The following is an 18,319-nucleotide window of genomic DNA, read 5'->3' on the forward strand; positions in this document are numbered from 1 at the left end:
CAACTGGAGGTTACAATTGTTACCGCTCCACTGTGTCTGTGATGCTTTCGATTACTCATGCCCAATAAGTGAACAGTACTATGTGCCAAATAAATATATAAATGTAAAAAATCTTAATACAGGCGGTCCCCTACTTAAGGACACTCGACTTACAGACAACCCATAGTTACAGACGGACCCCTCTGCCCACTGTGACCTCTGGTGAAGCTCTCTGGATGCTTAAAAATAGTCCCAGATTGCAATAATCAGCTTAAAATTGTCTGCAATGAAGCTTTATTGATAATTCTTGGTCCTATTACAGCAAAAAAATTTGAAACTCCAATTGTCACTGGGGCAAAAAAAAAAAATTGTTGGGAACTACAATGATAAAATATACAGTTTCGACTTACATACAAATTCAACTTAAGAACAAACCTACAGTCCCTATCTTGTATGTAACCCGGGGACTGCCTGTATAGTATTTCTAGATGTCACACAATTTGGTGCCACTGCAAGCACAAAGCCTTGCATATGGATCAAGATCTAAAAGCCTCCATAACAACCAGATAACTCCAATTACTGCAATTACTGTCAAATTTATAAAATAGATTTTATAATCCTTTCTATTTTCACAGATCTTGGACAGTTCACCAACTTGAGAATCAATTTCACTCAACTAACACATCTGCCACCACGGAGATACCGAGAACCCAGCGCTTTCTATGCCATCAATGAGATGCGTGTGCACGGCAGTTGCTTTTGTCATGGTCACGCAGATCGCTGCGTGTCAGACAATGAACTAGAAAGAGATCCATTTGGTGACATCCAGGTAAATATAAATTTTATCTTGTGACAGTAGAATATAATAATTTGAAGACAACAATATTCCCTTTATTTCCCATAATTGGGTCAATGCTGTGATATAATATATTCTGGATTACAGAACGGACAGTCATAGAAAAATACATCACATCTTTTTGTATGCCATTATCACTTTGTTTTTTAAAGCCTTTTCATTGTATGATTTTCTAATGGGCTTGGTGTATCAATAATTCATCACTTTACAGATTGATTCAAGCAGTTGTCTAGTTGTATTGTCATATGGTGGTATGCTAGCCTGAAGCACTAAATTGTGTAAATATGTGTATTTTCTGGTAGTTTAGTTAGTTTTTTGTAAAGCCTTATGAGTTTTATGTGGAATGACATGATGCAATAACTCTACTGCTCTGTGCCCCAACATAACCTTCCTGTGTTATGCCCTTCTTGTTTATCGTAGAGGATGAAAATCTAATTTGGTCTTGTGATGATCATGCAGTTATATGGCTCATTACAGTATGTGTATAAGAACTATGTCTAATAGCAGTTTGTGCACCTATGAATCCATCACTTGATTGGGATTAATCTATTCCACCTAAAAGCAACCCATTCAGAACATGTGCAGTAGAAGTATGGCAGTGTCATCAAGCACTGTATGGAGAGCTATAACACAGCAGACAGCCACCATTAAGGACCCTTTTACACAAACGTATTTGTGGTCCATTCTCTCGTGCCTGTATTTGCGGATAACTTAAGTTTCTCTTTTATGTATTGCATTCATTCAGACACGCCGATGAACATGAACAATGAATGCCAGTGATGCAAAAACAAGGAATAGGGCATGATCTGTCTTTTGCATCTTGTGCAGCCAGCTCATGCACGACCTGTGAAATTCACAGCCGTGTGCATGAGAATATAGAGGCAAATGAGATTGTGTGTTAGCTGTAGAAAATATGGCTGGCACATGTCCTCATTTCCTCATTGTGTGCAGGTAGCGTAAAACCCAGTAAGGGTCCCATGGACCTTTGTTTGCATCACACGTGTCGTCCGCAGTTGGCAACTGCATGGGAGTATTCATAAGGCTCCTATGTGTAGTATTGCAGTATATTGTAGGTCAGTGGTGGCGAACCTATGGCACGGGTGCCAGAGGCGGCACGCGGAGCCCTTTCTGTGGACGGAGCCCTTTCTGCGGGCCATCGCCCTGGCACACCAGACAGAACTCAAAGAATCTTCCTGCAGTTCCAAGCAACTTAAAAGATGCTGTTTCCAGTCATATTTTGATACTTACTTTGTTACTGAGTAGACAGGACTGAATTATCTCTCTAGGACCTTCTGCTGGCCCCACGATTTTCTCTGTACAGAGGAAGACTGGAAAGAAGCTAAAAGGATGAAAATTTTTCATCATACTGTGTTGGTGTCCTCAGGAGGCCAATATGATTGAAAATTGTTGAACAGGGAGCAATAAGTTACTGCTTTAATTTTTGGTTGGCACCTCGCAATAAATAAGGGAGTTCGCCTTCACTGTTGTAGGTGGTCCAAACAGCTGAGGAGGGGTTGTTGTCTCATTTCAGCAAATCAAACAAATTGCCTAATGTTTTATGAAGATCTTTTGCAGTGAATCGTTGGCCCACATTTATTAAAAGGTTTGCACCAGTTTTCTGTCTGACTTTGCACTATAAAGAATGTGCAAAATGTTTGCAAACATGTATTAATAAAGTGTCTGCGCCAGTTTTGTGTCTCAGCTGCATTGTGTTTGACAAGACAAAAATGTGCATCAAAAGGGGCGTAGTCTTAGTCGGTCCACAATTGCATCACAATTCTATCCGACATGCACCACAATTGAACAAAAAACCGGTGCACACTTCCAGAGCAGTGCATGGGGCACCAGATTATTGAAGGGTGTGCGCCACAATTAACGAATAAGGCGCACAATGGACACTTCACAGGCAAACTGCACTGTTTTTGATAAATGTGGGCCATTGTCTCAACAGATCACAGCTGGTATAAGTGTGAACTATATAATAGTATGAAGAGTGTTTTAAATGTTATGGCTGATGGTTGCACATATAATAGAAATACTGTGGGGAGGATTTATCATATGCTGGCTCCTCTTGCCTCCTGAAATCTCACGGGTGGCCATGTTGCTTGACAATTCTACATCAGGTCCTTTATAAATGTAAGGGAAGGGTAAAGTGTAGGGAAAAGGTGGCAGTAAAATATAGCTTTTATTAATTATATTTAAAGTAAACAGTGATTATGAACAAGAATTCTAATCAAATAGGAAAAGTTCAGGGGATGTTTTTCCCTTTCATGCAGAAATTGACCCCTCTAATTTTGTTCTGCATGAGTTCCCTTTAATTGAGGGGTTTATCAGAGGGTATCGTTAATATTTTTTGTAGATATTATTTATAGTATTGTCTCCTATGTTAGAGTAGATATAGTCTTACGTCTCTGTAACTGTCTGTTGGTCAGTTTGTATCTTTAATTGGTTTATTTGTACTTTGCAACTCTTTTACAACCAAGCAGTGTTACATCTTTCTGGTTATATGCCCGTTCATTTGGATAATGTGTCTGTCCGGGCTGTAAAACTTTTTAGCAACACCGTTTGTTGTAGTTAATGTGTGCACAGAGTGTTGTCGTGTGCACACTACTTCAGCCGAGTGTAGCGTTTAGTGCAGCGTTTAATGTGGCATCGATCCCATTGTTCAGGGAGCGATGTTCACATTGCTGGTATCGCTACTGTTATATTGCTGCAGATTGGTGCAGGGTTAGCGGAAGCAGTCAGTGTGGCTAGCAAATGCAGTGTTTGGATTGTTCTCTGACAGTAGCGCTCTCACACTCTGTATGTGAGTGCTGCGCTGCTTATGCACGATCGCGGCTTCACTGCTCTTGTTATGTGATGCCGTTCATGTGCCCCTGTCTAACATTAGGACTTTATACAATATATCCCTCATTGCATTGGTACGAACTTCCCTAATAGTACCCTCAGATGAAACTACATCAGGTCTTGCCTGACGTAGAATTTCTCTATAACCTGTGCCTATAAGATGCTTTAGCCTAGTGCGTGGGGAAGAATCGCACTCCACACTGGCCCACTACACCACTGGGCATAATGTTTCCTGGTCTTATGTAGCAGTTTTCTCTGATAAATCCCCCATGTATGTCTATGTATAATTTTATAATACTTCTGACTATGAATAGCAGAGACCAATACTAACTAAACTAATACTAATATAGAAGTTAGCATTTTTAAAGCATGTATGTCATTACTCTAGATCCATGGTACATGTGCTTGTCAACATAATACAGCCGGAGAAAACTGTGAGCGTTGTGATGACCTCTACAATGACCTACCCTGGAGGCCAGCTGATGAAAACAACCCAAATGTGTGCAAACGTAAGTGCCAGGACACACGGGAGAGCACTGAGGAAGAAGTCTGTACACAAAAATCACACATTACATACACTAGAGCAGTGATTTTCAACCTTTTTTGAGCTGCGGCACACTTTTTATACTTAGAAAATCCTGGGGCACACCACCAACCAAAATAGCACAAAATGACACTAAAACAGTCATATTATACATATAGTTAATAATATATATTCTAAATTTATTTTACTCACTCAGTGAATGAGTGTGAAACCTCTTCCCCAACAGTTCTCAGTTTCTCCCTGTTTTTAGTATATGCTGCTGATTATTATGTGGCTAATATACTGCAAAATAAAGGGGTACAATGAGAAGTACTATGGCCATGAGGCCAGAGTACAAGTGCCAGCTCATATACTCAGCATATCAGCTGGTACTTGTAGTACTCCAGCCTCATGACTATAGTATTTCTCATTTTACATCGCTGCGCATTGCCGGGAAACAAAACACAGGGGGCACCATAGTTTGGGGAACTTCCCCGTGGCACACCCGACCATGTGTCGCAGCACACTAGTGTGCCACGGCACACTGGTTGAAAATCACTGCACTAGAGAATGACATTCCTGCAAATATTATAATTTAGAGACATTGGCCCACATTTATCAAAACTAGTGCAAACTGCAATATGTGCAGATTGCCTGTGGAGTGTGCAGAGTGTGCCAGATTAATCAAAACTGGCGCACAGTCTTCATTAATTTGTTGCACCCTGAACTGCTCTGGAATTGTGCACCCAGGGCCGGTGCCTGAACTGGGCAAGTGCCAGGGCCCAGACTGCTGGGGGGGGCCACATGAGGCTGTATGTAAGGAATCCATGGGGGTGAGGTGTGCTGTATCGAATGAATCCATAGGAAGTGAGGGGGGCTTTATATAAAATAACCATGAGGGGGCTGTTTGGTATAATAAACTAGGGAATATTTAAAGGAACAAGACACTGTTTTAGTTTCTGAATTTTTATTGCCACCATGTGAGTTCACTGCAAAGGGTCTTACTCAGGCTCTGTTGCCCAGGGCCCTACTGAAACCTGGAGCCGACCCTGTGTGCACAATGTTTTTTAGTGCACTTTGTTCATGCTTAAGAATTGTGGAGTAGGTCAGTAATAAATGTGTCGCAGACAAAGCACTAACACGCCCCTTTAAGTGCACATTTTTCTGTCTTGTCGGACACAGTGCAGCCGCGACACAAAACTGGCACAGACACTTTATAAATGCATGTGCAAGCAGTTTGCATGTTCTTTTCAGTGCACAGACAGAAAGAAAACTGGCACAAACACTTTAATAAATGTGGGCCAATATCTTAAAAGACCTTCTCTTTTTGTAAGATTGATTATATTCTCAGGTTGCCATCCAAATTATTTTTGGAGACAACAAAATAGGTTTTGTCATCTCTTCATACTGTGTGATTCTCCTAAATGTTAATTGTCTTATAGACATACAAATAGAAGAATTGCCCACATAGCTGTCAGGGACACTGGAAACTTTAACTTAGCAACTGGAATATTTTAGAGCACTGGTATTACAATTTCAAATCTGTGACAAGTCCTTTGTGGCCTTTAAATAGTAACCTAGTCTCTATGTATAGTAATGGAGATGTGGTAATGATTGAATACAGTCTGTTATCACCATCTTGTGGTGAAGCTCTATAAAGTGCAATGTGACAACATATTGTCAGTAGCTTTAAAGCAAACATATTAGATGATTTATGCTGCCCCATCAAATATGATAGATGGCGATATATATATTTACAGTATATGGTTTGGACCAGAATTTGAGTAAGAAGTATAATAAATTTATATAGGACTTGGTAGTCCTGCTTAGGCTAGGTTCACATCATGTTTTTTGCCCTCCAGGATACATCGGAAGGATTCCCCACATTTCCTTATAATGGAGGGCTAGGACATATACCACTGAATGCTAATACAGTAGGATATGTTCAGGGTCTGACTGTCCCAGCTTTAATCGCTTGTTCAAGCTCTTCTTCACCTAATACAGTGTAATACAGATGAGAAAAGTATCACCAGCGCTTCAGGAGATGTATAGTATAAAATCTTCTTTATTCAATCCAGATAAAAACTAACACATGGCTTGGTACATAGGTGAGTGGACCAGCAGGTTTAAAACCAACGCGTTTCGCTCCTTGCGAGCTTAGTCATGGTTAGTCATGACTAAGCTCGCAAGGAGCGAAACGCGTTGGTTTTAAACCTGCTGGGCCACTCACCTATGTACCAAGCCATGTGTTAGTTTTTATCAGGATTGAATAAAGAAGATTTTTTACTATACATCTCCTGAAGCGCTGGTGATACTTTTCTCGTCTGGATTCGTACGCCCTGGGTCCATGGGGTTGTTTGCTGCTCCGTGCGTGGGAGTGAATTGATTGGAAGAGGTGATCTGAACTAATATTTTTTGTATTGTCAGTGTAATACAGATGTATTACACTGTATTATGTGACACACTGAGCTGCGCATGCTCAGTGTGTTACAGAAGGAAGGACCCAGCTCCCGAAAGAAGCCACACAGCACCGGGGTACTGGCAGATCCAGCGGAGGATTTAGGTTCCTGGGTTTTTCCATCCTGCGTTTCCCACAGTATGTGCCATATACTGGACAGATGGAGGAAAAAAAGGATGGTCCGCCAGCATATGTCTATAGATATTCTCAGTGTATTCCCCATGCTATTTCTTGGCATAAACTAACTGATTTGGCAAGCTGTATGCAGCGCTGCATAATCTGTTTGCGCTATATGAATAAAGAATTATTATTGTTATTATTGTTACTCTGAGTGTAGGAAAAAAACTCCTTGTGAATGCAGCCCATGCAGAGTAACAGTTCTTCACGTATGTAAAGAGAACAGCAGGGTAAGGACACTTATTTATTAATTTTGGCACAGGTTGGCGCAGTTTATCTTTTTTGCATATCGTTTACGCTATACAACCCCCAGCGTGGGGAACTATTTGCTGTGACCTGATGTACAGCTTTCTATATCTTGTTCAATAAATCAATGTTTTGAACAATAATATTAACTTCAAATTATCCCTTTAAATCTTTTTTTAATACATGTACCATGAATCTTTCATTTAACGAAACAGCAATCTGTTACATAATCTTTTCTTATGTATATAGTCATTGACTGTGACATTACATTTTTTTCTTGAATTAATAATAGCTTTTCCTGACCCATAATAGGTTGTAACTGCAACAATCACTCTGACAAATGCCACTTTGACCCTGCTGTGTATGAAGCCAGCAGCAGAGTGAGTGGAGGCGTGTGTGAAGACTGTGCTGATGGCACTACTGGAAAGAACTGCGAAAGGTGCAAACCCGACTATTATAGGAACCCAAATCGGGATATCAGCCACAGGGATGCCTGCATATGTGAGTCCTTACTTATTGACCATGGGGGTTAATTTGGCAAGGGCAGCTAATTAGTTACCACAACCATATTTCAATAGTTGAAGTTTGCAGTTGTATGGTGCTTTCACAATAATAGTACATTATACACTCACCGGCCACTTTATTAGGTACACCTGTCCAACTGCTCGTTAACTTAATTTCTAATCAGCCAATCACATGGCGGCAACTCAGTGCATTTAGGCATGTAGACATGGTCAAGACAATCTCCTGCAGTTCAAACCGAGCATCAGTATGGGGAAGAAAGGTGATTTGAGTGCCTTTGAACGTGGCATGGTTGTTGGTTCCAGAAGGGCTGGTCTGAGTATTTCAGAAACTGCTGATCTACTGGGATTTTCACGCACAACCAACTCTAGGGTTTACAGAGAATGGTCCAAAAAAGAAAAAACATCCAGTGAGCGGCAGTTCTGTGGGCGGAAATGCCTTATTGATGCCAGAGGTCAGAGGAGAATGGGCAGACTGGTTTGAGCTGATAGAAAGGCAACAGTGACTCAAATCGCCACCCGTTACAACCAAGGTAGGCAGAAGAGCATCTCTGAATGCACAGTACGTCGAACTTTGAGGCAGATGGGCTACAGCAGCAGAAGACCACACCGGGTGCCACTCCTTTCAGCTAAGAACAGGAAACTGAGGCTACAATTTGCACAAGCTCATCGAAATTGGACAGTAGAAGATTGGAAAAACGTTGCCTGGTCTGATTTCTGCTGCGAGATTCGGATGGTAGGGTCAGAATTTGGCGTCAACAACATGAAAGCATGGATCCATCCTGCCTTGTATCAACGGTTCAGGCTGGTGGTGGTCGTGTCATGGTGTGGGGAATATTTTCTTGGCACTCTTTGGGCCCCTTGGTACCAATTGAGTATCGTTGCAACGCCACAGCCTACCTGAGTATTGTTGCTGACCATGTCCATCCCTTTATGACCACAATCTACCCAACATCTGATGGCTACTTTCAGCAGGATAATACGCCATGTCATAAAGCTGGAATCATCTCAGACTGGTTTCTTGAACATGACAATGAGTTCATTGTACTCAAATGGCCTCGACAGTCACCAGATCTCAATCCAATAGAGCATCTTTGGGATGTGGTGGAACAGGAGATTCGCATCATGGATGTGCAGCCGACAAATCTGCGGCAACTGTGTGATGCCATCATGTCAATATGGACCAAAATCTCTGAGGAATGCTTCCAGCACCTTGTTGAATCTATGCCACGAAGAATTGAGGCAGTTCTGAAGGCAAAAGGGGGTCCAACCCGTTACTAGCATGGTGTACCTAATAAAGTGGCCGATGATTGTAAGTGCATACCAATATTTTCCTGTGGAAATGGACCCTTAAGTTAGTCCAATCCTACGGACTGCACACATGGTACAGGAATGGAGTACATCATACAGTAATATGATGAAAGTACTCTGCCAGCCAGTTGTTACTGTAACAGTGCTGCAGCACCAGCAAACAGGGTATCCTTGCATCGTATTTCTGAATCTTACAAGAACTCCGTCCTGTGCAGTTTGTGCAGTCTATGGGATCAGGCCAACATTTGTTCATGTGCAGCTAGTCTAATGCGACCTGTTTTAATTTGGTGACACCTGCTGGTTGTTAAATATCTCACAATATGCCATAGTTCATGCATCTCTTTCTAATGGGACATTCTCTAACAATGTTTGTTTTAAATATGAACTTTTTTTAGCATGTGACTGTGATCCAGAGGGCAGTTTAGAAAGTGGAAGCTGTGACCCTATGAGTGGAAGATGTATATGTAAAGCGAATGTTGGAGGAGAGAGATGTGATCAGTGCAATCCAGGCTACTACCAATTAAGTGCTGCCAACCCTCATGGCTGTACAAGTAGGTGGACAATTTAACGCAAAAATTGATTATAAATCCTTCTATGCGCCTTTTATCTATAATATCTAAGAATATTATTTTATTGTTTAATTTAGAGAAATTCTGATTAAAATGAATATAAATTGTTATTTGTTTTTGAAAAATTCCTATTAACTGTCCTAGTCTTCAGTCTTCTAAAATTATATCATATTACCAGAAGAGGGCAGCCTCAACACTTGAAAATATTTGTCAATATTTTATATATAAGTCATCGAAGGCTTGATGACATACTAGTGACATACTCCACTCTCCATACATAGAGACATCTAACGGAGTATATCATGATTTAATTTTGTGTTTAAAGGGAACCCATCATCAGGATCACATATTTTCATTCACTGAATTAAATTGCGATGTATTCTTAGTAATAACTCCTCTATTTGTCTTAGATTCACTGTAGGTGGAGGTATTGTGTCAGAAAGTTAAAACGTAGCCTTTATTTCTCTTTGATAAAATGCTAGACAGAACTGTGAGTGCAGACACACATTGTTTCTTCAGTTACTTTGTTGCCTTTGGTGGGTGTAGAGGCAGTTTCTTACTGTTAAACTTCACATGGGTTCATATGGGTTCGTATGGGCTAACAGCACATCTATGTAAGTAGAATCTCATGTGTGTCGGAAACAAAGTACATGTACTAAAATTCACAGTGGAGATTGTGGTTTAATATTGATCACATCCTCACTGAATGTTAGAGCAGTATAATTGCTAATTTCTTCAGTCTTTTGCTGCAGTATTATAGCTGTCAGAATGCTGCAAGCCAGTGCTACAGCTCTTTACACACTTTAATCTAAGTGGTTGGTTGGTACCCTCAGTTATTCTCACACTGCTCACTAGGTGGCAGAGTGGTATCTCCTCTATCTGAGCTAAATACTGGTATTCTAGCTGCTGCTTCTATAGATTTCAGTCTGCTACAGATTGATGCTTCAGACTATTCACACACTTCGATCTAAATGGCTGATTGCTTCCCTCAGTTAGGCTCACACTATTCACTAGGTGGTGTATACTCTGAGCTGACTACAGCTATTCTGACTACTGCTCCCTTAGCAATGTATGACCCTAGGACCCAAAGCGTTTCTTTATTGCCAGGAATTCATCAGGGGTCTTTACAATTTGGCAAGTAATCGTGGGTGCAATAAACAAAGGTCCGTGTGGTATGCACGCCCGACATAGTCTTAGCCGGGCATAGTCTTGTATGTGGCAAGTACAGTTCTATAATAGATTCTGCAAAGAATGCATCTCTAAGGGCAACATATTTGAATCCCTGTACCTGTGTTCTAATTATATTGCAGACATTGGAACAAAATTGTAGGAAAGAAAGACAAAAACAAAGCTTGACCCTAGTATATGAAAAATACAATCAATCTCTTTATTAATGTATCACATATTATAGAATGAGTATTATTACAATGAAAGTCAAACATAAGGCACAAGAAGAGTTAAAAATAGGCTACATGTGTTATAGGGCCTGGGCTTATCAATACTCAGCAATAAAGAAATGATCAATAACAGATATGTACAGATATATACACCATAACATGCATAACTAAGATGCGGAAACATACAGGAATAATCAACCAATAGATGTGACCCTATTCACATTACCTATATCAATAATAGACCATAGATCCAATATATCCCTGTTTATATTACATATATGTAAAGTAAGCAGCGAATCCAATAGGGTTCTGTATTAAGTTTTTGTGTATAATATAGTCCCAAGACTGGTAGTGTATGGTAGAGACCACTATATTTCACTGATTTTATATCAACACATATACAGTATATCGCTATACTGAATGCAAGCAACTATAATAGTTAACTAACCATGTGAACTTAAAAAGGTTTCTTACTACTAGATATGATGAGAGCAGTGAGGGGGCACTGAAAAAAATGCTTCAATGTGCGTTTCACCACTAAACCAGGGATGACACATACCTCCCTTGTTGCAGCATCTCTTGCCACACTGGCTCTGACATACAGGCTGTGACATATACAGCCACGTGTTAGTCACTGTCAGTCAGTCATGACATCCAAATGGCGGCGGCACCAATGCGGCCAGAGAATCTACAGGGCATGTGGTGTATGCGTCTAGTCATCCCAATGATCTTCCTATGGAAGCCAATAATAATATACTTTTATAAAGTTTCATAGGAGACTAGGAGTTTTCCAAAGATTCAACTTAAATAATAAAGTCACAATTCACAAACATACTGTACCAACATATGTTTAGTAGAGACCAAGTAGATTCTAGTTTTATTAATGTATGTGTGTTTTACAGGTTGTGACTGTAACCCACAAGGCACTGAGAGAGATCAGCCATGTGACAGCGAAACAGGGCAATGTCGGTGCCTTCCTAATGTTACAGGTCGGCGCTGTGATCAGTGCGCCTCCCACTTCTGGAACATTGCCAGTGGGAAGGGATGTCAGATGTGTGGCTGTCATGCTAGGAATTCTTACAGTCTCCAATGTAATCAGGTAAGAGCATTTATTAAAATTGTCATATGTCATATGGGAAAATGTGACATGAAAATCTACCCATACAGAAGAACAAACTAGTTATGTGAACTTATTCTACAGACTTCTCTACTGTTGTGTCTTAGCTCAAGCAAAAGAATAAGAAAATATATCATTTTCTTTTATTTATGCTTTTTTACAATTGTATCCAGGGACAACTATCTCGTTTCTAAGGGACAAAATTGTGACATTTATGAGAAATTATCTTCAAACATGGGCATTTTTTTAATAAAATGTAATTGAAGAAATGTCTAATTAAAAAATTGTGCTGAAAAACTCAGCTTATACTCGAGTATATATGGTACATGGTATTTTTTATAACCAATGCATTTCCCACTCTCGGTTTATACTCGAGTCAATAGGTTTTTCCAGTTTTTTGTGTTAAAATTAGGGGTCTCGGCTTATACTCAGGTCGGCTTATACTCGAGTATATACTCAAAAATACCAATACCATGCTAATAATAAACATCATGCCTTACTTATTTTGTACCTTATGCCTTGTTATGGCCTATTTGGCTTGTTGAACTAAATAATGATTCAGATGATCATCAAAACTGTATTAATAAATCTAAGTTTGCGTATCTGATAAGAAGTCTTATTTCGCTTTATGTAGGTCACAGGACAGTGTCTGTGCAGAGAGGGATTTGGTGGCCAACTCTGCTCTGAGTGCCCGGACAGAACATATGGAACCCTACAATTTGGATGTCGAGGTCTGTGATGTCAAGAATGTGATCTTCCTTGTGCTATAGCATAAAATTCAAATTGAGGATAAACCTTCTCTCTGAATGACCATTAAATGTAGATTAAGAAGCACATCAAAGCAAAGCATAATGCATTAAATTATCATGTTCACATAGAGGCATTTTATGTCTGTATTGCCAAACATCAAAGAAGAATGCAATATTACACTATTTGACCTTGTTCTATGTATTTCATTTATGTATACAGCAATATAAGTTATGTACTCTTTACTTGTCAATGCTGTGTCCATCAGAAATGCACGGTGAGGGAGGAATGTGATGATATTTGTGTTATTGGTGTTTTTGTATCATGGATTTTATTCTTTATTTCATCTTGTTTACTTGCAGAATGCAACTGTAACTTTCAAGGAACCCTTGAAAATGGTTGTGATAAGGCAACTGGGAAATGCTTGTGCCGACCAGGATTTGTTGGAGAACGGTGTGACTCCTGCCAAAGAGGCTATACTGACACATTCCCCAACTGCAAACCCTGTCATTCTTGTTTTCAATTTTATGACTACGAGCTTAGGGTTTTAAGGACACAAATGCAAACTGTTCAGAACATTACTGCAGGACAAACAGGAAAGTTGGATGTAGACTTTGGGCCTCAGTTGACTAGTGTTGAAGCTGATCTTCATCGTATCCAGAGACTCTTGGGTGTCTCTGGAATGTCAGATACTCAACTCTTGCGCATGGAGAACCATCTCACAAAAATGAGGTAAACGCTATGATAGCAAAACAAACATCATTGTGTTAGCACTAGGAGCCATTTCTGGTTGATACACTATAGATAGACTGAAAACACCAGTAATGAATGTTTTATTGAAAAACATTAGATGAGAAGTTTGAGTTTTGGCATTGCTCATATTTGGAGATATCAATTCTAAACAATCACATTCATAAGGTTATCTATTACTTTAGAATTATAGGCAGCCTTTTGTGCTTGGTTGTGACCATCACACTCACAATATGTCACTGACTGACTTAAGCAGTGACCTGTTGAATGTGTCCAATGGTCCAGCATAGACCTCAGAAGGCACATAGCTCCACAACTGTAACGCTGGAACTGCAAAGCGATTAATACAGGTCCCATGGTAACAGATAAGTAATGCTGTTTCTATTTACGGAGACACATTGCTTCATTCACAATAAGCTCTCCCAATATCATTTTATAGAATTAAAAAAAAAATTAAAATTGTAATTTGAAATATTTAGTATACTCTTTTTTTGGCTTTTTCAGGGAAGACATGGGGCAACTAGATCTGGACCAGTTGTTGATGGATGGCCTGGGTTCCCTTTCAGCTGACATTAATTTCTTGAGGATTGATTTTAACAATGTTAATGAGCTTTACCAGAGGAAAGTGACTGAACATGGGAAAAGCATCTCTACAAATGCCTTAGGTAGATCAATATCCTTAGTGGGCCCTCCTAATTTCAGAACAGCAAATTATAAAAAGTCACTATTTTCACACAAATGCATTTTGTTTTTAGGTTTATTCAGTACTGTTAATGCAGCCTACCAGTCATCCCTAGAGGCAACTGAGAGGGTGGCAGTGGCACAGACAACTGTATCCCAATCAAGGCAAAGCAGAAAAGGGTTAAATGGCCTTGAAGGGAAGACTCAAGAAGCAGTGTTTGACCTGGAGACACTAAAAGAAGAGCTGTCCTACCCAAATCTTACTCCAACCATCAACAGGGTAATTGTACAGTATCAATAAACCTTATACCTATCAGCAGATTGACCTTATAAAACGGTTACATTGTCAAGCAGCTTAACTACTTCCGTAACATGTTTCTTTCATGGTCCACTGTAGTGACATCATTAAGAAAATCAACTTTGAAGTGAGATATAAATTAGATACATCACAAATCAAAGTTGGTTTTTGGATGATCCCACTTCATGAAAGAAACATGACTTGGAAGATGTTAATCTGCTTGATAACATACTGGCTGTAGTTTATTAGGTCAGTGTCATCTGTCATATATGACCTTATTTTGGACTGATTAAGTAATTGGGCAAAAATCAGATCAGGGCTAGATACTGTATCCAATGGCATGAAAAAATATAACAAAGCACATTGCCCCAATGTATTCAGACTCAATTAGCCCACACAGTCTGTCATGTTAGAACTGTTATTCATGATGAAAAGCACTGACTGAAAAGTACTAAAAATTCTATGCAGATCTGTGAGGGAGTAAGAACAGAGTCCTGCACACCAGAGAACTGCCAAGGCACTGTATGTCATATGAACAACACTACTTGTAAGGTGGGATCCAATTGCAGAGGAGCATTTCCATTGTCCATGAATGCACTAAGGAACACAGAAAAAACTGCCAAGGAACTCCAGGACCTGAATAGCCAACTGCTGAAGAACACACAGATGGTGAATCACATTTCATGTATTTTTACCTTTTGTAATAATATTGGTGATCTATCCTATAGATATGTCTTCAATTCTTTTAATGTAAGTGTGCTTGGTTTACAATTCTTGATCCGGGTGGTAGATATCCTTTAACCCCTTACTGAAGTGTTACGTATCTGTAGATCACACGTCGGATCCCCTGTATGGAGAGGGCTCACTTGCTGAGCCCTCTCCATACAAGGTTGGCATTTGCTGCATACTGCAGCAACACCCACTGGTTACACCCAAGGGTGTTAATCCTGTTAATGCTGCTGGCAAAGCTGCCGGCGGCACATGGGCGCTGCTATCTTGGATTTGATTGCCACCCCCTGTGAAGTCATTGGGGGGCAGTGATCACTTACGACAGCCTTACGACAGTCTTACAAAGACCCGACGCTGTCTGATTTGAACTCATTCATTACAATGTTCAATTTGCACATTCTAATAAATGATATGGTAAATCCCTGTATAGTGCCATGCAGTAGTATGGCAGTATATGGTAGGATCAATCAGACAATCGAGGGTTAAAGTACCCTAGGGGGCCTGAAAAATAGTAAAAAATATTCAATAACCCACCTTTCCCTCAAACTAATATAAAGATAAATAAACAGTAAAAATCATAAACATGTTAGGTATCGCTGCGTCCCAAAATTCTGATCTATCAAAATTTAATAACAGTATTTCCTGGCGTTTAACCCCGTAATGGAAAGTAGCACCAAAAGTCTTTTTGCCATTTGAAAAATTATGAAAAATTCTATAAAAAGTGATCAAAAGTCCGTACAGTCTTTGTATATGGTAGCAATGGTTAGCGGTAGAAGTTGGCAAAATGAAGAATTTTATGCATACATGAAGTTTACATTTTTGTAAATTGTATGAAAACATTTTATGAATTTGGTATCCCCTTGATCCCCACCCAAAAAATAAAGTAGACATGTCATTTGGGGCACACAGTGAAAGCCGTAAAATCCAAGCCCATAAGAAACTCTCGCAAATGCATTTTTTCACCAATTTCATTGCATTTGGAATTTTTTTCCCGCTTCTGCATGCAATATTGAATACCGTCACTATGCAGTGCAATTGGTTACGCAGTAAACAAGCCCTAACACAGCACTTTACATGGAAAAATAAAAAAGTTATAGATTTTTGAAGGTGGGGAGTGAAAAATGAAAATGCTAAATAGGAAAAGGGTCGGTTGTTATGTTCATTACAAGAGATTCTTTTCTTGTTCATATGGTAATAAGTTTTGAATGTTGTACATGATGCACAGTTATTGCAAAACCGGTATGGACTAAGCACAAGCTAATAAAGTTACTTTGATGCTGTATATTGCATAGCATTTCTTTAAAAAGTGTCTCTTTTGATTGAGACAGGTTACTTATAACAAATATATATTTTTCAGAAAATGTTCTGTTTGCAGATAAAAAACTGACTTAAAGTCTTGTCTGTACAATAGATAAGGGAAGCTGAAAAAACATCCAATCAAATCAAGGATAGTGCCCAACAACTATCAGAACAAGTGACCCGGACCAGGACCCGCATGGAACAAGACATTGTGAGCACCAGGCAGTTTATACAGCAAGTCAGAGACTTCCTGACAGGTGAGATTTGTGTAGTAATTTTCGGGCACAGAACAGGTGTCCATGGCTCTACTTCTGAGACCTCATAATCTAGAACTAGGACACGTGCTGTACATTCAGGTGTTACATGTCGAGACTACCTAAGCAGACTACATGTCTGAGTAATAAGCCAAGCTGCTGACTTTCTACAATGTCAGCTTATCATATTAATAACAGGGCAGCCACTGTAGGATTACTTTCCTGAGCTAGATCATGTCTCCCCAGTAGCAGACTATATGATAATGCAATGACTGTTTGGCTTTCTGAAATGTGAGATATTTGTACTTTGTTGCTTCAGGTAATATAATACTTGCAGTGTGGATCATTGTGTGATTTATAAATATCTTGTTTTCATTGAAATACACAAGTAAGTTTGAACAGACACATTTACTTAGTTTTCTGTTGGATTTTGCACGTTCTTTCTAGTGCAAACTGCTTGCACAGGTATTTAAATGGGTAGTCCCATTACAGCAAAATAATGTTATTGTTTGCATAATAAAAAGTTATACAACTTTCCAATATACTTTCTGGGGCATATTTATCATACGCTGGCGCTCGTGCGCCCCACCGCTGCATATTAGCAGCGGGATACATCAAGAGGCTTCTGCCTCTTGATGTATCGGGGTGGGAGGCTGCGAAGCGTCTATCCTACAGCAGGCAGGGCCTGGCGTAGAAAAAAACGCAGCCGGTGACTATTCACATATGAAAAGTTTCCGGCGGCAGCAAGTGATGCCCCGCGCCGGTCCACTCACGGCCGTGCCCCCCTTCACGCTCCACTGGCGTGAAGGTGGCGGATTGGGGCAGATAATCGCAAGTGTTAGCCACTGACGTGGCGAAGTGGTCCTGATAAATATGCCCCTCTGTGTCAATTCCTCACTGTTATATCACACAGCTCTACTTACCCTCTTTGTAATAAGTGTCTGAGACACTTTCCACATGACCATTTTGTGGCGCAGCTGCACTTGGCATCATGCGACACAAATTTCTGCAATGAAGGGGGCGTTCTAGTGCTCAGAAATGTGTCGCAGGCCCGTGTTAAAGGTGCACCAAGAAAAGGTGGTGCACTCTGTTTATCTGGCACAACTATGATCTCTCCTGTCGTATTATCTGAAATCCAAATCAGATGGCACTAATTGACACCACCAGGAGATGCGCCAAATCTATCAAAAAGTGTGTGCATCAGTGATAAGTCTTTTACTTCAGATTTAGGCTGTTTAAAATATATTATTAAATTACATATATTTAATGAAGAAAAGGCGCCAAAAATCCGGAATCCAGCATCCTCTGTACTATACACTGGCAAACTGCACTAGTCTTAATAAATGTGCTCAATTAGAGGTAGGTTCTCACAGCACAGTATCTTCCTGCTGCTAACAGAAGACTATTGAAATTCTGGAGGTTAATATTCCAAAAATAAAGCTCAGATCTATATTTTTCCATAATGTCTTAATGTCCATTAACTACTACAATCTGCTTAACTCTCAAAATGTTATGTAATTATAAACTATATGCCATGATCTCCTAGCGCAGAAAAATGTC

General features: G+C 39.8%; 1 protein-coding gene across 1 annotated transcript in view; it reads left to right on the top strand.

Moving 5' to 3' along the window:
• Window positions 1-18,319, top strand: part of LAMB3 (laminin subunit beta 3) — a 203,521-nt gene that overhangs the window by 166,466 nt on the left and 18,736 nt on the right. The window contains exons 11-21 of the mRNA XM_072137415.1: window positions 615-808; window positions 4,071-4,191; window positions 7,399-7,587; window positions 9,314-9,469; window positions 11,787-11,983; window positions 12,636-12,732; window positions 13,111-13,480; window positions 14,003-14,163; window positions 14,254-14,459; window positions 14,946-15,146; window positions 16,618-16,762. Of these exons, the coding sequence (XP_071993516.1) occupies window positions 615-808; window positions 4,071-4,191; window positions 7,399-7,587; window positions 9,314-9,469; window positions 11,787-11,983; window positions 12,636-12,732; window positions 13,111-13,480; window positions 14,003-14,163; window positions 14,254-14,459; window positions 14,946-15,146; window positions 16,618-16,762 (2,037 nt within the window). The remainder of the gene's footprint in view (window positions 1-614; window positions 809-4,070; window positions 4,192-7,398; window positions 7,588-9,313; window positions 9,470-11,786; window positions 11,984-12,635; window positions 12,733-13,110; window positions 13,481-14,002; window positions 14,164-14,253; window positions 14,460-14,945; window positions 15,147-16,617; window positions 16,763-18,319) is intronic.

The sequence above is a fragment of the Engystomops pustulosus genome, chromosome 2, assembly GCF_040894005.1.
Source record: "Engystomops pustulosus chromosome 2, aEngPut4.maternal, whole genome shotgun sequence".
NCBI classification, from domain to species: Eukaryota; Metazoa; Chordata; class Amphibia; order Anura; family Leptodactylidae; genus Engystomops; species Engystomops pustulosus.